The sequence below is a fragment of the Saccoglossus kowalevskii genome, chromosome 14 (genome assembly GCF_978046115.1).
Source record: "Saccoglossus kowalevskii chromosome 14, keSacKowa6.1, whole genome shotgun sequence".
Taxonomy (NCBI): domain Eukaryota; kingdom Metazoa; phylum Hemichordata; class Enteropneusta; family Harrimaniidae; genus Saccoglossus; species Saccoglossus kowalevskii.
Window position 1 is genome coordinate 32829552 of NC_140654.1, and position 26498 is coordinate 32856049.

General features: G+C 39.2%; 1 protein-coding gene across 2 annotated transcripts in view; it reads right to left on the reverse strand.

The window, feature by feature from the left end:
• LOC100377985 (uncharacterized) overlaps positions 1 to 26498 on the reverse strand; it is a 38444-nt gene that overhangs the window by 5415 nt on the left and 6531 nt on the right. Inside the window, exons 2-18 of one of the 2 annotated variants that reach the window (XM_085508156.1) lie at positions 23389 to 23453; positions 21695 to 22015; positions 20806 to 20942; positions 20512 to 20667; positions 20182 to 20205; positions 17548 to 17631; positions 16447 to 16551; positions 16096 to 16152; positions 14330 to 14729; positions 14043 to 14095; positions 13589 to 13681; positions 11308 to 11442; positions 10656 to 10829; positions 1996 to 2058; positions 1707 to 1822; positions 743 to 1026; positions 281 to 403 (exon numbers count right to left, since the gene is read on the reverse strand). In XM_085508156.1, coding sequence (XP_085364282.1) covers positions 281 to 403; positions 743 to 1026; positions 1707 to 1822; positions 1996 to 2058; positions 10656 to 10829; positions 11308 to 11442; positions 13589 to 13681; positions 14043 to 14095; positions 14330 to 14729; positions 16096 to 16152; positions 16447 to 16551; positions 17548 to 17631; positions 20182 to 20205; positions 20512 to 20667; positions 20806 to 20942; positions 21695 to 22015; positions 23389 to 23453 — 2390 coding nt within the window. The remainder of the gene's footprint in view (positions 1 to 280; positions 404 to 742; positions 1027 to 1706; positions 1823 to 1995; positions 2059 to 10655; positions 10830 to 11307; positions 11443 to 13588; positions 13682 to 14042; positions 14096 to 14329; positions 14730 to 16095; positions 16153 to 16446; positions 16552 to 17547; positions 17632 to 20181; positions 20206 to 20511; positions 20668 to 20805; positions 20943 to 21694; positions 22016 to 23388; positions 23454 to 26498) is intronic. The other variant, XM_085508157.1, reaches the window with a different exon arrangement.

Below are 26498 nucleotides of genomic sequence, written 5' to 3' on the forward strand. Positions count from 1 at the left end.
ATCAGAAGTCCTTTGCACAAACAACGACATCTAAACATAAAATATGCATTCTACGATCTCTTATGGAAATCTACAACATATGTGACTCAATATTCACAATTAAATACTGATCAATTCAACAATGCATAGTACAATCGCCCCAAGCAACTTTTCGTAATTCTTCAAGAAGTTGATCGAATTTCATTTACTAGCAGTGATTTGCTCGGTAGCATTTAAATTATGCTGAAAATAGTAAATGATTTAAGGATAAGCTTTCCCATACACTAAACTACATACTTACTGTACAATGCAGTACTTTGCCAAGTAGTCCAAGGGGTCCCTCATAGCAAGCCTCTCTTCAGATTCCTCGGGTCTAGGCAGTGGTACGGGCTGGTTCATTCCGCGCCATTTCCGTTTTGGCCCTCTGAAAACAAAAGCGCAGTGATTCAAAAAAGGAGACAACGAAACTCAACACCCGAGACAATATTTCGGCTCGTTTGAGCTGATTATCGTATGTGTCAGTGACCTTCGAACAGTTTCTCAGTGGATTTCCTGACAACTTGACAAAAAGAGCCACAGAACATATCTACGTCATGAAGGTCTCTTTAACTGTAATTACCTCATAACTCGGTACACAAACCCGATATTTACGGTATAAACAGCAGCATTAATCACGACTGTAACAACGGATAGCAAACTATATAACAAGTGAATTTTGTCAGAAGCTCGCCGAATGAGAGGACACTGTGATTCCCACACTTACTTGGGTCGTCTCTTCCACTTTATAGGAGCATTTACTTGTGGTGGCGGTGGTAGTTTCGCCAACTCACTCTCCGGCTCCTCTGGTTCCTCCGGTGGGGGAGTTTCTGATTCTGGCTCCGGTTCCGATTCTGGCTCAGGCTCCGGTGAAGCTGGTATTTTTGTTTGCGGCAACGGCGGTAGTTCTACCGGTAAAGGTGGTACGACAACCGGTGGTGGTGTTGGCGGAGGTGGAGTAGGAGGTGGCGGTGTTGGCTCCTTTGGCGGTGGTGGTGGTGGTTCAGGTTCCTATAAAGTTTGAATTAAAAGCCTGATGAGGATAATACAGCAGTCACTAAGTAGTACATTTACATACAATTTCACCAACCGCTTTCTGCCTACATCAAGCGTCCAATGGACTTCGGCGACATTGACACTGTGCACTATGCTGTTCGATATACTAGTATGTCACCGTCTACCAATTCAAATCAGTGTTCTTTGTAAAACAACATTTAGCCGATACAGACGCACTGTTGTGTTTGTGCAGTTATTGAGATCTGCTAAAGAGTAAACATTGTCTATATGGCGACTTGAGTGCAATACTGTGATTGCATTGTCACGTTCGTGAATATAATGCCCAAATGCTCTATTCACGACGAGTACAATTCGAATCGCTGAAAGAAAACCTCAAATCTATACGACGATCGCAATGGAACTTTTCTAAATACGGGTGTTTCTCTAAATTGCACTATATTCAACTCCGCTGTATTGGTCCTCTGAGGTTGGCCGCTTTATATGATATGGCCTGCGTTTGCCCCCGGCATCACCTTGAGTTAAACATGGGTTGTCACATCTGGCGTCAAAGTATTGACCTCGTATTGACGTATCGCTGCTTACCCGTACAAAAGAACACGATTACACTTACCAACTTAATTTCGCTACTGTATAACCAGGGACGATTTGTAACAGACGCAACTATGATATATTACCTTTTCTTTTGGCGGAGGGGGTTTTCTTTCTTTTTTCACAATTTCCTTTTTCTTTTTCGGCTCTCTCACTTTCTTGGGTTTAGGTTCGGATTTCTTTTTTGGCGGCGGTTCCTCAACTGATATGTGCAAGAATGACAATGTTAGCATTAATGTCGATTAGGCTGACTTAAATGAGGTTGAGCTAGTTTCAATGGATATAGCAGATGATGTGTAAACTGATGATTGCCATGGAAACATGAATTGAGAAGGTTAGAAAATGGAAGCGAATGATTGTTATATGTTTACTCACCTGGAGGCGGCGGCGTTGGTGATGGGGGAGGGGGTGTTGGTTCCTTTGGAGGAGGCGATGGTTCTAATATAATGTGAAAATGATGATTAGAAGAATGAATACTCAGCAACCAGAGAGTATATGAACACTTAGCAACCAGACAACGTATGAGTACTTAGAAACCAGAGAACATATGAATACTTAGCAACCAGAGATTATATTCATACTTAGCAACCAGAGAGCATATGAATACTTAGAAACCAGAGAGCATATGAATACTTAGAAACCAGAAAGTATATGAACACTTAGCAACCAGAGAGCATATGAATACTTAGAAACCAGATAGCATATGGATACTCAGCAACCAGAGAGTATATGAATACTTAGCAACCAGAGAGCATATTAATACTTAGCAACCAGAGAGCATATGAATACTTAGCAACCAGAGAGCATATTAATACTCAGCAACCAGAGAGCATATGAATATTCAGCAACCAGATAGCATATGGATACTCAGCAACCAGATAGCATATGGATACTTAGCAACCAGATAGCATATGGATACTCAGCAACCAGAGAGTATATGAACACTTAGCAACCAGAGAGCATATGAATACTTAGCAACCAGAGAGCATATGAATACTTAGCAACCAGAGAGCATATGAATACTTAGAAACCAGAGAGCATATGGATACTCAGCAACCAGAGAGTATATGAACACTTAGCAAACAGAGAGTATATGAATACTTAGCAACCAGAGAGCATATTAATACTTAGCAACCAGAGAGCATATGAATACTTAGCAACCAGAGAGCATATGAATATTTAACAACCAGAGAGCATATGAATACTTAGCAACCAGACAACATATGAATACTTAGAAACCAGAGCGCATACAAATACTTAGCAACCAGAAAGTATATGAACACTTAGCAACCAGAGAGCATATGAATACTTAGCAACCAGAGAGCATATGAATACTTAGCAACCAGAGAGCATATGAATACTTAGAAACCAGATAGCATATGGATACTCAGCAACCAGATAGCATATGAATACTCAGCAACCAGAGAGTATATGAACACTTAGCAACCAGAGAGCATATGAATACTTAGCAACCAGAGAGTATATGGATACTTAGCAACCAGAGAACATATGAATACTTAGCAACCAGAGATTATATTCATACTTAGCAACCAGAGAGCATATGAATACTTAGAAACCAGAGAGCATATGAATACTTAGCAACCAGAGAGTATATGAATACTTAGCAACCAGAGAGCATATGAATACTTAGCAACCAGAGAGTATATGAACACTTAGCAACCAGAGAGTATATGAATACTTAGCAACCAGAGAGCATATGAATACTTAGCAACCAGAGAGTATATGAACACTTAGCAAACAGAGAGTATATGAATACTTAGCAACCAGAGAGCATATGAATACTTAGCAACCAGATAGCATATGAATACTTAGCAACCAGACAACATATGAATACTTAGAAACCAGAGCGCATACAAATACTTAGCAACCAGAAAGTATATGAACACTTAGCAACCAGAGAGCATATGAATACTTAGCAACCAGAGAGCATATGAATACTTAGCAACCAGAGAGCATATGAATACTTAGAAACCAGATAGCATATGGATACTCAGCAACCAGATAGCATATGAATACTCAGCAACCAGAGAGTATATGAACACTTAGCAACCAGAGAGCATATGAATACTTAGCAACCAGAGAGTATATGGATACTTAGCAACCAGAGAACATATGAATACTTAGCAACCAGAGATTATATTCATACTTAGCAACCAGAGAGCATATGAATACTTAGAAACCAGAGAGCATATGAATACTTAGCAACCAGAGAGTATATGAATACTTAGCAACCAGAGAGCATATGAATACTTAGCAACCAGAGAGTATATGAACACTTAGCAACCAGAGAGTATATGAATACTTAGCAACCAGAGAGCATATGAATACTTAGCAACCAGAGAGTATATGAACATTTAGCAAACAGAGAGTATATGAATACTTAGCAACCAGAGAGCATATGAATACTTAGCAACCAGAGAGCATATGAATACTTAGAAACCAGAGAGCATATGAATACTCAGCAACCAGAGAGTATATGAACACTTAGCAAACAGAGAGTATATGAATACTTAGCAACCAGAGAGCATATGAATACTTAGCAACCAGAGAGCATATGAATACTTAGAAACCAGAGAGCATATGAATACTTAGCAACCAGAGAGTATATGAACACTTAGCAAACAGAGAGTATATGAATACTTAGCAACCAGAGAGCATATGAATACTTAGCAACCAGAGAGCATATGAATACTTAGAAACCAGATAGCATATGGATACTCAGCAACCAGAGAGTATATGAATACTTAGCAACCAGAGAGCATATTAATACTTAGCAACCAGAGAGCATATGAATACTTAGCAACCAGAGAGCATATGAATATTTAACAACCAGAGAGCATATGAATACTTAGCAACCAGACAACATATGAATACTTAGAAACCAGAGCGCATACAAATACTTAGCAACCAGAAAGTATATGAACACTTAGCAACCAGAGAGCATATGAATACTTAGCAACCAGAGAGCATATGAATACTTAGAAACCAGATAGCATATGAATACTCAGCAACCAGAGAGTATATGAACACTTAGCAACCAGAGAGCATATGAATACTTAGCAACCAGAGAGTATATGGATACTTAGCAACCAGAGAGGATATGAATATTTAACAACCAGAGAGCATATGAATACTCAGCAACCAGAGAGTATATGAACAATTAGCAACCAGAGAGCATATGAATACTTAGCAACCAGAGAGCATATGAATACTTAGCAACCAGAGAGCATATGAATACTTAGCAACCAGAGAGCATATGAATACTTAGCAACCAGAGAGCATATGAATACTTAGCAACCAGAGAGCATATGAATATTTAACAACCAGAAAGCATATGAATACTTAGCAACCAGACAACATATGAATACTTAGAAACCAGAGCGCATACAAATACTTAGCAACCAGAAAGTATATGAACACTTAGCAACCAGAGAGCATATGAATACTTAGCAACCAGAGAGCATATGAATACTTAGCAACCAGAGAGCATATGAATACTTAGAAACCAGATAGCATATGAATACTCAGCAACCAGAGAGTATATGAACACTTAGCAACCAGAGAGCATATGAATACTTAGCAACCAGAGAGTATATGGATACTTAGCAACCAGAGAACATATGAATACTTAGCAACCAGAGATTATATTCATACTTAGCAACCAGAGAGCATATGAATACTTAGAAACCAGAGAGCATATGAATACTTAGCAACCAGAGAGTATATGAATACTTAGCAACCAGAGAGCATATGAATACTTAGCAACCAGAGAGTATATGAACACTTAGCAACCAGAGAGTATATGAATACTTAGCAACCAGAGAGCATATGAATACTTAGCAACCAGAGAGTATATGAACACTTAGCAAACAGAGAGTATATGAATACTTAGCAACCAGAGAGCATATGAATACTTAGCAACCAGAGAGCATATGAATACTTAGAAACCAGATAGCATATGGATACTCAGCAACCAGAGAGTATATGAATACTTAGCAACCAGAGAGCATATTAATACTTAGCAACCAGAGAGCATATGAATACTTAGCAACCAGAGAGCATATGAATATTTAACAACCAGAGAGCATATGAATACTTAGCAACCAGACAACATATGAATACTTAGAAACCAGAGCGCATACAAATACTTAGCAACCAGAAAGTATATGAACACTTAGCAACCAGAGAGCATATGAATACTTAGCAACCAGAGAGCATATGAATACTTAGAAACCAGATAGCATATGAATACTCAGCAACCAGAGAGTATATGAACACTTAGCAACCAGAGAGCATATGAATACTTAGCAACCAGAGAGTATATGGATACTTAGCAACCAGAGAGCATATGAATACTCAGCAACCAGAGAGTATATGAACAATTAGCAACCAGAGAGCATATGAATACTTAGCAACCAGAGAGCATATGAATACTTAGCAACCAGAGAGCATATGAATATTTAACAACCAGAGAGCATATGAATACTTAGCAACCAGACAACATATGAATACTTAGAAACCAGAGAGCATATAAATACTTAGCAACCAGAAAGTATATGAACACTTAGCAACCAGAGAGCATATGAATACTTAGCAACCAGAGAGCATATGAATACTTAGCAACCAAAGAGCATATGAATATTTAACAACCAGAGAACATATGAATACTTAGCAACCAGAGAGTATATGAACACTTAGCAACCAGAGAGCATATGAATACTTAGCAACCAGAGAGCATATGAATACTTAACAACCAGAGAGCATATGAATACTTAGCAACCAGACAACATATGAGTAGTTAGAAACCAGACAACATATGAATACTTAGCAACCAGAGAGCATATGTCTACTTAGCAACCAGAGAGTATATGAACACTTAGCAACCAGAGAGGATATGAATACTTAGCAACCAGAGAGCATATAGATATTTAACAACCAGAGAGCATATGAATACTTAGCAACCAGACAACATATGAGAACTTAGAAACCAGAGAGCATATGAATACTTAGCAACCAGACAACATATGAATACTTTGAAACCAGAGAACATATGAATACTTAGCAACCAGAGAGGATATGAATACTTAGCAACCAGAGAGGATATGAATATTTAACAACCAGAGAACATATGAATACTTTGCAATCAGAAACATATGGATTCTTAGCAACTATACATTATATATATACGTAACAGTATTATCCCATATTGGCTGAAAGGGGCGTTATTATGTTGCTCCTTTACACCTTGTTACCTTGGTTACATGTCGTAACTATACAAACCAGGGTTAACACCACATATACTCGATTTAATGTTTGTTTCTGGCAGTGATTACAACACTTAATACTGCAGTGAACACTCATTACGATGTGCACAGTAACACACTAACATATCTTGTAATATTAAAGCGATACTACAGGTAAAGACTACTTGACATCGGTAAGGTTTCCTTAGATCCCCTCACAAGTAACTCTAATCTCAGTTCTGAGTATATGAACACTTAGCAACCAGAGAGCATATGAATATTTAACAACCAGAGAGCATATAAATACTTAGCAACTAGACAACATATGAGTACTTAGAAACCAGAGAGCATATGACTACTTAGCAACCAGAGAGTATATGAACACTTAGCAACCAGAGAGGATATGAATACTTAGCAACCAGAGAGCATATAGATATTTAGCAACCAGAGAGCATATAAATACTTAGCAACCAGAGAGCATATGACTACTTAGCAACCAGAGAGCATATGACTACTTAGCAACCAGAGAGTATATGAACACTTAGCAACCAGAGAGCATATAAACACTTAGCAACCAGAGAGCATATGAACACTTAGCAACCAGAGAGCATATGACTACTTAGCAACCAGAGAGTATATGAACACTTAGCAACCAGAGAGCATATGAATACTTAGCAACCAGAGAGCATATGCATATTTAGCAACCAGAGAGCATATAAATACTTAGCAACCAGAGAGCATATGAATACTTAGCAACCAGAGAGCATATGAATATTTAGCAACCAGAGAGCATATGCATATTTAGCAACCAGAGAGCATATGACTACTTAGCAACTAGACAACATATGAGTACTTAGAAACCAGAGAGCATATGACTACTTAGCAACCAGAGAGTATATGAACACTTAGCAACCAGAGAGCATATGAATACTTAGCAACCAGAGAGCATATGCATATTTAGCAACCAGAGAGCATATGAATACTTAGCAACCAGACAACATATGAATACTTAGAAACCAGAGAGCATATGACTACTTAGCAACCAGAGAGCATATGACTACTTAGCAACCAGAGAGTATATGAACACTTAGCAACCAGAGAGCATATGAATACTTAGCAACCAGAGAGCATATGCATATTTAGCAACCAGAGAGCATATAAATACTTAGCAACCAGAGAGCATATGAATATTTAGCAACCAGAGAGCATATGAATACTTAGCAACTAGACAACATATGAGTACTTAGAAACCAGAGAGCATATGACTACTTAGCAACCAGAGAGTATATGAACACTTAGCAACCAGAGAGCATATGAATATTTAGCAACCAGAGAGCATATGAATATTTAGCAACCAGAGAGCATATGACTACTTAGCAACTAGACAACATATGACTACTTAGCAACCAGAGAGTATATGAACACTTAGCAACCAGAGAGCATATGAATATTTAGCAACCAGAGAGCATATGAATATTTAGCAACCAGAGAGCATATGAATATTTAGCAACCAGAGAGCATATGAACACTTAGCAACCAGAGAGCATATGAACACTTAGCAACCAGAGAGCATATGACTATTTAGCAACCAGAGAGCATATGAACACTTAGCAACCAGAGAGCATATGACTACTTAGCAACCAGAGAGCATATGAATACTTAGCAACCAGAGAGCATATGAATATTTAGCAACCAGAGAGCATATGAATATTTAGCAACCAGAGAGCATATGAATATTTAGCAACCAGAGAGCATATAAATACTTAGCAACCAGAGAGCATATGAATATTTAGCAACTAGACAACATATGAGTACTTAGCAACCAGAGAGCATATGACTACTTAGCAACCAGAGAGTATATGAATACTTAGCAACCAGAGAGCATATGAATATTTAGCAACCAGAGAGCATATGAATATTTAACAACCAGAGAGCATATGCATATTTAGCAACCAGAGAGCATATGAATACTTAGCAACCAGAGAGCATATGAATATTTAGCAACCAGAGAGGATATGAATACTTAGCAACCAGAGAGCATATGAATATTTAGCAACTAGACAACATATGAGTACTTAGAAACCAGAGAGTATATGAACACTTAGCAACCAGAGAGCATATGGATACTCAGCAACCAGAGAGTATATGAATATTTAGCAACCAGAGAGCATATGAATACTTAGCAACCAGAGAGCATATGAATATTTAGCAACCAGAGAGCATATAAATACTTAGCAACCAGAGAGCATATGAATATTTAGCAACTAGACAACATATGAGTACTTAGAAACCAGAGAGTATATGAACACTTAGCAACCAGAGAGCATATGAATATTTAACAATCAGAGAGCATATGAATATTTAACAATCAGAGAGCATATGAATACTTAGCAACTAGACAACATATGACTACTTAGCAACCAGAGAGCATATGACTACTTAGCAACCAGAGAGTATATGAACACTTAGCAACCAGGGAGCATATGAATATTTAGCAACCAGAGAACATATGAACACTTAGCAACCAGACAACATATGGATTCTTAGCAACTATACATTATATATACACGTAACAGTATTATCCCATATTGGCTGAAAGGGGCGTTATTATGTTGCTCCTTTACACCTCGTTACCTTGGTTACATGCCGTAACTATACAAACCAGGGTTGACACCACATATACTCGATTTAATGTTTTTTTTCTGGCAGTGATTACAACAGTGAACACTCATTACGATGTGCACAGTAACACACTAACATATCTTGTAATACTAAAGCGATACTACAGGTAAAGACTACTTAACATCGGTAAGGTTTCCTTAGATCCCTTCATAAGTAACTCTAATCTCAGTTCTGCCTTTTCAGTGCCTTTCATCAGAACACGTATCTGAGATGGAATGCCAGGTTAGGGGCCGAAAGGTAATATTTCATGTCACGTGATTGAGTATTAAGACACTTTCCGACCCTTTGTATTAATTCAATGTTACACGTTATCACGCCGTAATCAATCCATGATGTCAATGAAATGATAATTGCCATGACAGCTGTACAGTTGCCATGACAGTCTCACGGTTGCCATGGTAGTTGCATCATTGCAATGACAGGTACATGACCGCCATAGCAGTTGCACTGTGGCATGATAGTTTCCATGGCAATTACATGTCGTGTGTTTCGATAGAATTGTCACCATTTTTTGGAGTACAGAGAGTGTTTATTTGTATCCAATGCTTGCTGATGGAAATTAGCCTTTACCAGTAGTACGCCACCAACATCCAATAGGAAACTATGGTCACCGGGAATCACATTACGACAGCAACATCCAATAGGAAACTATGGTCACCGGGAATCACATTACGACACCAACATCCAATAGGAAACTATGGTCACCGGGAATCACATTACGACACCAACATCCAATAGGAAACTATGGTCACCGGGAATCACATTACGACAGCAACTAAGTTTCGAGTGACATCATGACCACGTGTGTTTTATGGTATAAACTTTTTGTTGTCTACTTAGAGGTGTTACCATGGTGATTGGTAATCAGCAATCAAAGAGATCCAACATGTCTTAAAATGACGATTAATAAAATCTTAACCCAGGTGCAAACATGTAAAGAAAATTGGACGTGGTCATTTAAGTAACTGGAATTCAATTACTGTCATAATTATACAGTAACAACGTGGAATGAAATTACAGGGTGACATGCGTAAGGGCGTCATACTTATTTTTAACAACACCGATCGGAAACGATGAGTTGTTTCTTACCCCTGGGTTTACCACCGACCCGTTTTACAAACTCTTTTTTCTTTTTAAGTTTGATCGCAACAGTAGGTTCTGTGTCAATGACGTCATCTTTAACAGCGTCATCCACTTTGGCATCGTTCTGCAAAATTGCAGTTTTTTTCTTACGACGCAGCTTTGAGCGTTTGTGCTTGATTTCTAGATGGCAAAGCGAAGTGATCGTACACAGATGTATAGAGGTTGTTAGTAGTGTAAGAATGCGCCGTAGTCAAAGTAGTACGCCAGACATCCCGTTGATAAGACTGTCTAATTAGACACAGTGTTGCCTTGCGTGTTGTGATATTTAAATGTGAAAAGTGACGAACTAGTCGAAACTAAGGAATGACAAAAATATTACTCTGTGTTTATTTCAGACTCGTTATCAACGTGACGTCACTTCTGTCATTGTTAAGATGCAGTGGAGAGATCGATATAGAATATAATGACGACACTGAGTAAACGTAAGAATCAATGCTATATCACGTGATGTGTAATGTATAGGAAGCGAAAGTCAATGTGTAAACAAATTATGATAGAGAATATATCACAGACAAATGCCATTCGGCTAGCCTCGCAATATGAAAGTCAAAACTCAAATTAAAAAGAAAACCATTGACCTTTTGAAAAAAAAACTTACCTGGTTCGGGTTGTGGAGTCGGCTCCCTTGGTGGCGGAGATGGTGAGGGCGGAGGTGGCGGGGTCGGCTCCCTTGGCGGTGGAGGCGGAGTAGGTGTTCTAGGTTTTGGCGGAGGTACTTTCCTCGGAGTTGGCGCTGTTGGGAAAGCGATACTAAATTAACTTTGCTACGTTTGACCACGGTGATATGCAACACTATGCAACAAACATGTTGTGTTGCATAGCTTGAAACATGTTAAATTGTGTCATTTGTCAAACAGTAAATTATGCAAAGTAGAGTAAGTCACCTCACACATGATGCCTCAGGCTGAATGTGTCACCGCACAGATATGGGTGAATAAGTCATCACACACATATAGCTGAATATGCCAATTATTTATTTTACTAACCACAGTTTAGGTGTGTTTTTTGGAGAGGGGCTATTAACAAGTCTCGGTTCTCATATATTCCAGTGACTTTATTGACACAACGATGACAGCAAAAAGATACATACACACAGTGAAAGGCAAGGAAAACAGTACCGTACGGCGCATCACCACACACTGCGGCATATCGCCACACACTGCAGCATATCGCCATACATTGCGGCATATCGCCACACACTGCGGCATATCACCACACACTGCAGCATATCGCCATACATTGCGGCATATCGCCACACACTGCGGCATATCACCACACACTGCAGCATATCGCCATACATTGCAGCATATCGCCACACACTGCAGCATATCGTCACATACTGCGGCGCCGCGCTACAAACTGCAGCATATCGCCACATACTGCAGCATATCGCCACACACAGCAACATATTGCCACACACTGCAACATATCGCCACACACTGTAACATATTGCCACACACTGCAACATACCACCACACGCTGCATCATATCGCCACACACCGCAACATACCGCCACACACTGCAACATATCGCCACACACTGCAGCATATCGCCACACACTGCAACATATTACCACACTCTGCAGCATATCGCCACACACTGCAACATATCAGCACACATTGCAGCGTGTCGGCATATACTGCAACATATCGCCACACAGTGAAGTATATCGCCATACGCTGCAGCATATCGCCACACACTGCAGCATATCGACACACACTGCAACATATCGCTACACATTGCAACATATCGCCACCCACTGCAACATGTCACTACACATTACAACATATCGACACACATTGCAGCATGTCGTCACACTCTGCAGCATGTCGCCACAAACTGCAGCATATCACTACATATTGCAACATACCGCCACACACTGCAGCTTATCGCCACACATTACAACATATCGCCACACATTGCAGCATGTTGCCACACTCTGCAGCATATCACTACACATTGCAACATATCACCACACATTGCAACATATCGCCACACATTGCGGCATGTCGCCACAAACTACAGCATATCATTACATATTGCAACATATCGCCACACATTGCAGCATATCACCACACATTGCAGCGTATCGCCACCCACTGCAACATGTCGCCACACATTGCAGCATGTCGCCACACATTGCAACATGACGCCACACATTGCAGCATGTCGCCACACATTGCAGCGTTTCGCCATACGTTGCATCATATCGCCACAAACTGCAGCATATCGTCACACACTGCAGCATATCGCCACAAACTGCAGCATATTGACATAAGCTGATGTATTACTGGAATATAAAAGGACAATAGCAGACACAATCACGCTGCAGAGGTGTAACCATAGTTACCAGCAAGAAATAAATCAATAAAACCCATGCTTTTAAATATATATATATAGGCAAGTCTGCTTTACAGTAATGTCATGCAATGTATTACAACGTGCTACGATACAAAATTAAAGAGTTTAGTGGTAGGCAACCCACGTGACATGCAACACGTGACATACAACACATTACATCATGCACATGCTATAGACAACACAAGAAACCTTTGACAAAGTTGTTGCCATCGTGTTTATTATACGATTCTTCTGATATGTTGTCCAGATCGCTTTCTAAATTATCGTTGTCGTCTGATGCCGAGTTAATTCTGTGCTTATTGGTTGCATTATGGTGCGTCCATGGGTATTTAGGGGAAGGGCTTGCCAGTGACGAAGAGAATGGCGATACGGACGACCTTCCCCGTGATCCGCCAGACAAGGTGCGAAAATCTGCGATGAAATGTTGAAACGGTTGGACTATTCTGGGCATGCACATAATTATAGCAAACAAATATGTTACGATGCTTTCACAAGAAAAAAAGCTATAGTGCGTGTACCTTCCATATCAGATTCCTTCTCCAGTGACGGAGTTTGTTGCCATAGCGATGGTGTAGACAGCTTTAGAAACAAAGCTGACGACGATAGTTGTACTAGGATATTATTGTGGGAGATTAGAGAGTGCAAGTGTTAGTACTAGTAACTACATCTACAATAGACATATGTTTAAAGAGAGACACTATGATGTAAATGATACAATACAAACGTACCGAGAAACCAAATCGCTTAATATATAGGCGCATTGTTCCTACCCAATGACAGATAAGATACAAACTGCCGTCACACTTTCGTAACTCGTCGCAAAATATGCTAACTTACTCAGTACTGGCAATATTACTGGAAGCAATCTGATGTATTGGCACAAGATCAAAAAGATTCGACTCATTTAAAAGTTGACCCCCACCATCCCGACTCTCTGGCATCACACTTTAATATGAATTAGAAACGATTTACCTGGTGGTACGCTCTCTACACCGGAATCCGGGGATTCTGGACGCGGCTCAGGACTGAAATAAAATAATGGCATTGATCAGTTCTCGATGTTTCGTAACCATTTAGAAGCAATATTGCTATAAAAACTGTAGCGGTGGTCGACGCGCAGCGCGTGTTCGAATTTCATGTAAATAAACAATGTATTTTACACGCGTTGTATACGTAGCTATAAGTCCCGTATCGAACATGACGCGGCACGACGACTGCCGCCCTTAAACTATAACCATTTAACAGTAAATTTATATCACCTCTTCACCGGTTGTGGAATGATCACTGGTTTCTCTTTTGCAGGCGGTGGCGGCGGTTTTGTTTTTTGTTTAGGTTGTGGAGGTGGTGGTGGTGGTGGTGGTGCTTTCTTTGGCCTAGGCTTTGGTGGTGGCGGGGGTGTATACAGCTTCTCTGTTCGATGTGGCCTTTCTAATGGCACTGTTGGAGGCTTCGTCTCCCGTTTTTTAGGTTCCCACTTCGGAGGAGGAGTCCAATCGCCCCTATTACCCTGGAAATCAATAGCTTTCGTAGTTTCTTTGTCGCTTTTCTTAAGTTCGAACGCTTTGTATTTCGGAATGTTCAGCTGTCGGTCTTTACTGAAAGGATCGACTGCTTCCGTAAACGTTTTTTCCTTCTTTTTCAAAACAAAAAGTTTTGGTGCTGTTGGATGAGGATTGAATAATATTTTAGTATAATATGATAATTAAGAAGCCAACATTAAAATCTGTCATGATATAAGTGCGCCCTTATTTAAAAATGAACGACATGCATGATTAAACACTGTAGTTGGGTTCAGTGCTGATGATAAAGTGAAATAGAAATAAATTCTACTGGAGCAACTCGCCATAAAAGTGTAGATAAAAGACAGACAAAAGTATAATCAAAACACCTTTAAAAACCGTTTTTTTCTTCTTCAAAAACCATGTCAATTTCACCAAAAAGTATAGACATATTTTGTTTTATTTTATTTTATTCTGTCTTTAGACTGTCCACTCAACAGTGACAAACTAAGCATATTTCGCCAGACTGGCGATATCTCTAGTTGTGAGAATGGCGTATTGTCGGGGGGACGTAATGTTTTGTATTGTATGTGCCAAATACATGTAAAACACCACAATATTTGTGTCGCGATGAGTAGCGGACCACCGCTGGATAACTGTAAATACTCCTGAATGTCCACCGAATATAACTAAAATAAAAACAAATCTGGAAATAACAATTCCACACTTGTAAAAGTATAACACACGTTAGAATCGGTAATGTACATATTCGATGTTATATTAATTTCTGACAATCATTCGAGGGATCCCATAATTACGGTTGGCGGTTGTGGACAAACGTCTATACTTTAATTTGCATAAAACAATTTATACTGAAATACAAACGAATGTCTACAACTGTCGAACATAATCAACTAAAACGGATTACGGGACAAGCACATTCACGTTCAGAAAAGACTGGCGTACTGCTCCAAACGTTAAAACAAGAATAACGGGGTACTGTAGAATGAATAGTGAACAATTAACAGAATCATAACAATGCAGTTCACTAGTATAATATAAAGTGAATATCTTAATATAAGGGAAAGCCATTGGAGATATGAAGTTAGTTACCATCGTTACGTTCTCGGTATAACGATACGCTTGATCATTTCTGACACTTTCCCATAATTCAATGTTTTCTTTCTAAAATCGATATTATGACGTTTTCTGTTATTAAATTTATTGGGCAAATGTTTCGTATTCGCCGATAATTTGCGGCCCCGAATATGCAGATCACAACGTGCCTCTATTTGGATACTATAACGAATAGAATGTGTTACTAAATTTAGCAATCAGAGAGAAGAATCTCCAATGGCCATTTTCTGGTGAATGAGTGCAATTAACAAATTAATAAATTAAAAATGAATAAAATGTTATTAGTTCGAGGAAATATGACATTTACAGTACATAGTGAATAGATGTAATGTTATGAACATGTAAGTGTTATATTACTTCATTAAACAATACTAAATTAGCTTTTAAACCTTTGTACAATCCTTTGCGTTTTTCCTTATTGAATAATCCTGAATCCACGATGTCGTCTGAGATGGGAAACACAAAAGGAAGAAAGCGACATGGAAAATGATTGGTAAATTCAATTGAAGCACGCCCTCTTTGGAATATTGATGTTGTTGACTACAGAGGACGCGCGACAAATGGGTTATACCAGTAGGTTAGAAGCGTATCACGGGGTTTAATGTCAGGTCAATAAATGCAAGTTATTAAAGGAATGAGTAATTAAAGCAAAAACAACTGCGTATAAATTTCAGGAATTGTTGAAGCGGAAAACGAGTTTAGCCATTCTTGTAGTACACAAACTATTTGTTCAAACCTACCTTTCCAAAGCTTGGGCTTTGGTGGAGTTGGTTCAGGTGTTGGCGTTGGCTCCACTCTCGGTTTTTCCTGCTCTTCTCTCAACATATCAAAATATCGTTTAACATCTGATTAAAAAGTGAAACAAAAAAAGGTTTCTTAGTATGATGACAAATTGTTTCGTACACCATGTAAACGACGATGCAGTATTGTCGTCATAGCAACCATATATGGACACGGCAATCACAAATAATGTGAGAACGAATTATATATTTCCCATTCACAATTTTAAGCAAGGACAATATTTCACACAAACTGGAAACAAACATAAACATATAATATTACACAGTTAGTAGCGCCACCATATGAATTGGGTTATAATGCCACATGGTGGTTGTGTCTGGAATTGGTATGATTCTACGCATGCCCGAGAACATGTATATTAAATTATAAAGCCACTTTCCCAATGCGCATCATACTACGCATGTCGTCACAGATGTATCGAATCAACTAACTATATATGTTACGAGGGGGGTACAGACCAGTAGTTAGAATCTATTATGATTAATGATTACGTAATTCACAGTGAAACACGGACTTTTACATAACTGGTTACTATGGAGACGGGTTAATACAGTTTGAATATGACTTGACACAACTTTATTATATTTCCTAGGAACCTTGATTAAATCCCATATACTACACCACACACCATTATTACTAAGATAGCTGGGATAAAAGTGTATAATGAAACATAAGATGAGCTCTTCCAATCAGTCGACACACTCTGATAAAGTTCCTATCAGAAACCAGGCAAAATAGTTTCCATAACCCGGTAAGCTATAATCGTCAGATTGAATTTATCAAAGATTTGAGTATTGTTTTTTAACTGTTGCAATATAAATATACTGGACAATGTCTTTTCGTAGTCAACTAAATAGTTTCTTGCGAATTGAATCATTCGCATGTACGATTCAATACATTAGCTAAGATCATTTCAACAAAAGAATCTGTTTTAATTGGCGATAAAGAATGTACTTGTCGTCGTTTTTGTCATCGTCGAGGTGTGTGCGAATTTATTGGAAAAGCTTATCAACAAGTAAAATATATTGTCACATTTCAACCTTCACTATTCGGGGAAGTGCCCAAGCCCGATTCGGAGTTGTCAGAATTCGCCTCTCCTCGAAAGTCACGAAGATCTTTAGCAGCTGAAAATAAAGTTATTGAAGAAAATATTTAAAAATTTAAAATTCAATTTAATTTACCCATCAGCTCACTGAAATCACTGAAGTACGTCATCAAATAGAACGGCCGAACTGTTGAACAGATACATTCATATAGACCATTGGTGGGGGTTTGTGGTGCACGTGATATGTTGCCCCATTCCGTGCATACCCGACAATGTCAAAGTCGCCGTGCATACCCGGCAATGTCAAAGTCGCCGTGCATACCCGGCAATGTCAAAGTCGACGTGCATACCCGGCAATGTCAAAGTCGCCGTGCATACCCGGCAATGTCAAAGTCGGCGTGCATACCCGGCAATGTCAAAGTCGACGTGCATACCCGGCAATGTCAAAGTCGACGTGCATACCCGGCAATGTCAAAGTCGGCGTGCATACCCGGCAATGTCAAAGTCGGCGTGCATACCCGGCAATGTCAAAGTCGACGTGCATACCCGGCAATGTCAAAGTCGCCGTGCATACCCGGCAATGTCAAAGTCGCCGTGCATACCCGGCAATGTCAAAGTCGCCGTGCATACCCGGCAATGTCAAAGTCGACGTGCATACCCGGCAATGTCAAAGTCGCCGTGCATACCCGGCAATGTCAAAGTCGACGTGCATACCCGGCAATGTCAAAGTCGACGTGCATACCCGGCAATGTCAAAGTCGACGTGCATACCCGGCAATGTCAAAGTCGGCGTGCATACCCAGCAATGTCAAAGTCGACGTGCATACCCGGCAATGTCAAAGTCGCCATGCATACCCGGCAATGTCAAAGTCGACGTGCATACCCGGCAATGTCAAAGTCGACGTGCATACCCGGCAATGTCAAAGTCGACGTGCATACCCGGCAATGTCAAAGTCGGCGTGCATACCCGGCAATGTCAAAGTCGCCGTGCATACCCGGCAATGTCAAAGTCGCCGTGCATACCCGGCAATGTCAAAGTCGCCGTGCATACCCGGCAATGTCAAAGTCGACGTGCATACCCGGCAATGTCAAAGTCGCCGTGCATACCCGGCAATGTCAAAGTCGGCGTGCATACCCGGCAATGTCAAAGTCGCCGTGCATACCCGGCAATGTCAAAGTCGACGTGCATACCCGGCAATGTCAAAGTCGACGTGCATACCCGGCAATGTCAAAGTCGGCGTGCATACCCGGCAATGTCAAAGTCGCCGTGCATACCCGGCAATGTCAAAGTCGCCGTGCATACCCGGCAATGTCAAAGTCGCCGTGCATACCCGGCAATGTCAAAGTCGACGTGCATACCCGGCAATGTCAAAGTCGACGTGCATACCCGGCAATGTCAAAGTCGCCGTGCATACCCGGCAATGTCAAAGTCGGCGTGCATACCCGGCAATGTCAAAGTCGGCGTGCATACCCGGCAATGTCAAAGTCGCCGTGCATACCCGGCAATGTCAAAGTCGGCGTGCATACCCAGCAATGTCAAAGTCGACGTGCATACCCGGCAATGTCAAAGTCGCCGTGCATACCCGGCAATGTCAAAGTCGCCGTGCATACCCGGCAATGTCAAAGTCGACGTGCATACCCGGCAATGTCAAAGTCGCCGTGCATACCCGGCAATGTCAAAGTCGCCGTGCATACCCGGCAATGTCAAAGTCGCCGTGCATACCCGGCAATGTCAAAGTCGCCGTGCATTAAATTTTGATTCAAACATTACCTGCCGAGTAAATTGTTATTGTGTGTAAATAAAATGAAGAATTTGATGACGTACTTCGACATACATATCACGTGGTACTGAAATTACAAACTTGACAACTGAACGTCATTGCAAGTTTTACATAATATTCATTCGCAGCTGTCAATACATAATTAAAATATTTATGTTATCTTGAAATAAATTTCATACTTTTACAAAAAATAGAATAAAATGTATTAATACATGCGTTGATGTACAATTCACAAAACACTGAAGAAAGATGTCACCTTTTTAAAGAACGACAAAAACGTGCATTACACAGAGAAACACTGTATTATAACGGAATGTATCGTGACTCAAAAAATATGACATTGCCTTGTCATTAGTTTGTGGCTTGTTATGTTTTAAGAAAATAAGTTGACATTGTTTTGGATGATAAAAATTGTGAGTAAGTACTCACAATTCTCTCAATCAGTGACGAATACAAGCATAGATGCGACTACAGTCTAATTCACACGGAAACAATACCTCCTTCTATAATGGACATTTTTTAGAACACGTTTCAGTGAATATAGGAGCAATAGCCGCAACTCAAAATAGCGCAATAATGATTTAGTTCGGTAAGCTTGATACTTAACTAGTCCATGGAAACCGGAAATATTGGTACTACTGAAACCGCATCTTTGCTCACGTGGTAAAAACAAATACAGCCAAGGTTAATGTCAGACAAAGCTATGTAACACTGAAACCTATTTATCTTATCTTATTTATTTTAACTTATTTATATATTTACTAATCATAACACATGGCGTCACGATAGAACAGATACGTCACTATATGACGACACATAACGTAGGAGATTTGAAAATAGAATGATCACCTTTGGAGCATGCGTAGCAAACAGCTGAGAACGTCCGGGGAATTAACAATAATAATACAAAAGTTAAGTTTAAGCAAATCATGATTTCTTAACTTTATGTTATTATATTTGTTTACGTACGTACATAAGTATGCATATGTTTTAATTTACCCTGTACTATATACAGTTGTATTTGGCAAGTATTGTATACAACGTGATTGGCAACACACTAGGTCAGATAGAATGTTCTATGATATTTTCAAAACGACCGATAAATTCAGAAATTACTGCTGAATAGAAAATACATGTTTAATACGCCATTTACTTTGTAATCATTGTGACCTAACTAACCTTCATATATCTTAGGTTGTGCGTTTTCGTCAAGTAAAAACTGTGGGAACCTTGGAGGCACTTCTCTGGCTACAGTAGGTGGATGGCGAGCGGGTTCCTGTAATTTATCTACTTGTACACCACCTTGTCCGTTGTCTTGGTAACTGCCCTGGTCAACTAAAGAGAGAATTACTGTTGTTATCTTGCATCACAGCATGACAGAAAACAACCAACGATATAACAATTGTAGAAAGATTGAGGACAAAATAGTTTTTTTTTTACATGATATATTTGAGTATGTAGTGTTTTGCTTACGTTGATAACGGACTAGTGTAGGTGCCGGTACAGGCTTACGTGATGGTGGCGTTATGTGGATACCAAAATCTATGGGTTTGTCTCGTCGGAAATACGAAAAACCGCCACCAACTCTGACAGGTCGTTCATGATGAAAACTAGAAAAGATAAAATGAATCAAATCAAATCTTTGTTTCAGATACACGAAATAATGTTGTCTCTGTAGACATACTTCAACCATGGAGGAAGAACATAACTCTCAAAGTAATTAGGCTTTGTGACCAAATCTTTCGTTTAAATCGATAAAATAAAGTTACAGATGAGTAGGTGTCTCTTCGTGATCGCAAGATATGCTCGATTTCACGGTCGCATAACAATCGTACAACGTGTTTATTAACCAAGTACGGTACGAAGTCACGATTATACGACCCAGCAGCCTACAACGATATCTTTTTTACCCCCCCCCCCATAGTTTACAACATACTTTGCCATGAGTCCTACCTACCGAGGTGGTGCAATGACCATATTTGAACCACGAACAATTAGTTGGGAGGCCATTATCCGTTTCAAAACCCCGAAAAACTGGTAAAAACTGTAACCGGCAGAGACGGAGTTGAAATTAACACACCACCATGTACTGTACAGGTGCTACATACATATGTCACGTGTCAATTTCATGTCAACTTTCAGGGTGTACAAACGCACAAACACGCTGAACTTGGCAGCATGTACAAGGGTCAAATAATGCCGTGTACTCAACAACTAACAAAATAAAGGAACTATGTGTTTGTTTCACAGTAGGTTAACGCTGACCATGATGCATTGCGATTTATAAGTCGCAAAAGATGGGTCGTAAAGAGCATACAGATTTAAAATAATCAATGGTTGTTATGACAACGAATATACTTACTGTGGGACATTACTTAGAGCGCACGCGTAGCATAATCCAGGTGGAAGATGAATGTCCCCTATTTCTTCCTTGTCGTCTTTCGATTTATGCTCGCCATCGTGTTCGTGGAACGGATCGACAAAGCCTCGGCAACCGTAGCAAAACGTGGGGATCTCATATTGCTTGTCACGAATTTCTATTGAGGTAACAAATTTGGGATGCAGCACCGCTGTGTCCACGAATGGCAAGTAGACTTTCTGTTTAGGTAGACGACCAATAGTCTTAAAATCATCAACAGGAAAGGGATAGAGTGTTGGAAAATTATCCAAGGTTTCAAAAAATCTGAAATGAAACAAACATTCAAAATAGTAATTATCCGACTCAATATACAATACAAATGCATATACATGAGTATAAACCAATATAATCAAAATATATTTAGATAGGAAATCATTGCATTTGCAGTGAATTCATAATAAATTTGTATGTAGTGTGAGTGATAATGTGTGTAATGTCAATTGTAATCGTCGTAGAGTACCAGTCATGACTATGTCTATGACTAATCTGCAAATATTTACGAAATGTTGGTAACTTCCAGAAACAATGTCTGGCTGGTGTTGGCTTACCGCTGGCATAGCTCAAACAACGGGAAAGTTGTCGACCCAACCTATTTTTTGAATACGGCAAATTCAGTAAAATAAAAATTCATATGACTATACCTAATACTTTTTTTGAAACTGTAAGTAAAACTATGTTAACGTGACTGAAGTTCAATTTGTACGTTTTAATTGAAAACTAATTTACAGAACCTTAAGCTTATCTGTGTTCTGGTAAAGCTAATAGTCATTAATATCCTATATTTTTTGTGGACTATTTTCTTCCAGGCACGACGATTCGACCTCAAATGTTCGTCGTTGCACACGATGGTTGCACACGAAACTGCTTGACATTAAAATTACTACACCCGAACCTTAAAAAATTGAAAAATTCTTCGACGAAATCAGCACGAATAACAACAATTCTCCACAATTAACATGATTTCGTTGTTCGACTTATGAAACAGACACAACTGTCACAAAATATGTCCTTTTACATCCGCCGGTCTATTACGTACCTGTTGCGTCTTGGAGAGTATGTCGGTGTCTGGAATTCAACTTTTTTTCCTACTATTGACAGTCCGCTCGCCATTATGAAACTTATGATTAAATGTCACTCTTTAGACGCGAGTTATTGCACTCAGTAGTTTAAAAATTATTCATTTGGTCACGAATAATAATAATATTACTACATCTAAGCTACCCATATTGTCTAACTGCCAGATTCATGTACAGATACGGCCAATTGTTGAGTGTTAAAAACGTCATGACAATGTCATTCAACACAAGACATGTCAGCGCGTGGAGCCGTGCAGGTTGTTTCCAATTCGACACGCTGCCCAAAAATCAAAGGGAACTCAGTAATCCGAGATATGTGAACAAATCAAATATTAATTGTATTATTCTGTAATGGTGAATAACTGTCTGCAACCAGTGACAGATTCTTCACTACGTAACGAACCGAGAAATTTCTGTGTACTATACCGTAGGTTTCGACTTTTTATCACAAGTAATTGACCCTTGGTGACCCAATTATGCCGCTGTGTTATAGTTCGTTACCTAAACGTAAATATACCATAGTCAGTGATTCATGATATTTTTTTAAAATAGAAAACTCACATGTCTTCCCCGAGTGGTGGCAGGAACGTAACGCCCCCAACGGCTGATTCCAATTCAGCGGGCGCCTAAAATAAAAAAAAAAGAGAGAATAGGTTAACTATACCGTCTATCGATTGCATTCACGTTAATACGTTAAATCTTAATAAAGTCTTAGAACGAAGAGTTTTCACTTTAGAAAATTAGTCAAACTTGAAAACAGGACATTCGTGTAAATGATTGCGCCCTACTTGTGCATTATCCGATACTAAATCTAAGCAGCCGGGGTGTATCACGGACGAACGGAGAATTGTTTTGGACTACGCCCTCACAACATTCTCGTTGTGTTACCAATATTAATTCCGTTAAAATGTAAATCTTAAGTAAAGGCAAACGATAATTATAACTCACGGCACGGTAACTCTGAACCGGAACGTTTTACATGAAACGGGTGGAGAATAGACCAGAACGTAGCGCCACCAAGTGGCGAAATATGAGTGTAACAAAAACTAATAATTCGATTCATATAATGAGTTAATTAGTTAATTTGAAGATAGTTGATTTATCGCCAATTTAGAATATTTGAACTTATTATATACCAAATGAGGACGATAACGTAGCAGTTGAACATTAGCGTATTCAGATATTGCATCCAACACCCAATCGCTACGTAGCTGTGTATGGTATCCTTGTGATGACATACGTGTGATTCGCCGATAATCAATGCGTAATTTTTAGGAAGAACTTCTTGTTATTTTCGAAAGCGAAGCTACGTCGGTGAAAATAGCTAAATTCCGTGCAGAAAACAACACAAACCTAACTTTGTAGTAATCCTGAACAACCAAATTTATAGATGTTAAACACGCAGGGGCCAATGAACCGTTTTCCGAGAGTTTTCGGCCTTTGTTTTCACCGTGATGGTTGCTAGGTGAAATGCCCGAATGTCCGCCCCGAGAATAGATGACGGCACCTATCATTAACACGGTACACAACTATGAGTCGTACTCCATGGTGCTTACATTTACCGACGCCTCCTCGCAAAAATATATGCAACACGGTCACGCATTCTAAATTATGACGGTCACTGTGAGATACTGCTATGATGATGTGAAAAGAATTTCATTATTATGGCAATATGGCTGGTACCATGGTTACTGTAAGACACCCAAATATAACCAACGATGTGTTCACAATTATCCAATCTATTGGACACACATGTTGTATTGGGCAGACATTACGAACTAAGCCAACGGGAAAGTATAAATCTCATTATTGTTACTTTCATTGACTGGTTCACATAGGTCATCGTACTTTACTTTCCCTTGGTATGTGAGAACGCGTTGTACGAAGTGACACGAGATACCAAAATCTTCAATATAAAAAATTGAGGTTTGCCATTATAAATCAGTATTTGATTCCATGCGTATTTTCGTGAGCAGGGTCTGTACAACCATACATACATTCTTTACCACCAACACACCCTGTCATATTTTCGCTTTTAGTTAAGTTTTGTTCCTGATTGTTACCAGCACTATACATAATACATATGTGAGTTCTAACTACTCCTGTACTTGCACGTGGATAATGTGGAAAGAAATATCGTTTTACTGACAATGTCTACTAACACTTTTAGGATTAAGAAATTCAATTAATCCAATTCATTTAAATGTTATTGATTGACCAAAGAGACCAGTATTATTACATATGCTTTGAGTTAACCATATATACCCGTGGTGTATTTTTACTTAATTCTCTGCATTGACACAATTTGTCTTGTGTTGTATCTTACTTTTAACCATGAAATTGACCAAAGGTTACCTGTGGTGTATTTTACTATATTTTCTGGATTGACCAAAGATAAGCAATGGTGTTTTAGTGCATTTTACTTACGATTCTGGTGATTAATAGACGCATAGGAATGAGTCTATGTGGTCGACATATCGACTTTGTAGTGTTTTGATAACTGGTGCAGTAAGTATTCAAGGCAAGTACGATTTAACGAAGGCAATTAACATGGGTTAAATCAGGATTTACATTGTGTTGTAGGCACCCATGCATACACGCTTGTATCATCACTACCATGGTCATTTTATGTTAAATTGTACACAACATTTAGGTCCATATATGCATGGTTTTGCTAACAGATAATATATTTAGGCATAATTGTAATTAGAAATGTTCACCTTCATTCAGCTGGATCGACTTTCCATTATTTTTGTAGATCTAGCTTCATTGTTACACTTGTAATTTTATGGCTTAGATATTTTTTTTTAAAAATAAAACGTGAACTCATTGATTTTATATGCACAATGCTGGTTTACAGATGTTTGTCGTCCATGGGAGTGTAAGTTTAGTCGGGCAGCTGTAGAGGACACTACGTATGTACAGGCAGTACTGTGTCCTGTTATGCCTACTCAATTGTACTTTATTATTTAACAGTATATCATAACTACATGAATATTGGAGGAATTCACTGTTCTAATCGCAGTAATGTGAACACATCGCTCGAGATAGAGGTATTGTGATGTAACCCAAGGCAACCTTGTCGTATATCTAACAAATTCCACCTCGGTATATTTTACTTTATTTATACCCTTGTAGTAGTGAGCAAAATACCGGTGCTTATACGTAATTGTCACCAAGTCAATCATGTAATATGTAAGTAACATTCAAGGACTATTTTCAAGCTTATCTAGTCGTAGTTACCGACTTCCTAATAATAAATCACCTCGATTATTTTCTCTATACGACTTTAACTAGTGCCAGGTAAACAACCACACCTTAGTGTGTAGGAAGGGTGACCCTTGGCCATCCATATCACGTGGTGATCCCCCAGCAACCAGTCTAAATAGCGTCCTTGGTAACCATACACATGAAAACCACTTGACAAGTTTTCTTCCCTCCCTTGTGTGTATGTATCTCTAAAAGACAATGGTCATTCTTTTAGTTGACACTGTTGTCATTCTACCAAAAGAATGAATGACCTTTGCACTAAATCAAACTAGCGGTAACATTCACGTTAAAACACGTCATTTCCGAACATTTCCATGTACTTGTATTTAAGTAGCAGAAACATCGGCAAATTTACATTCTCACACAGCAGTTAGAATAGATAGAGGACGGACGCTTTGTAC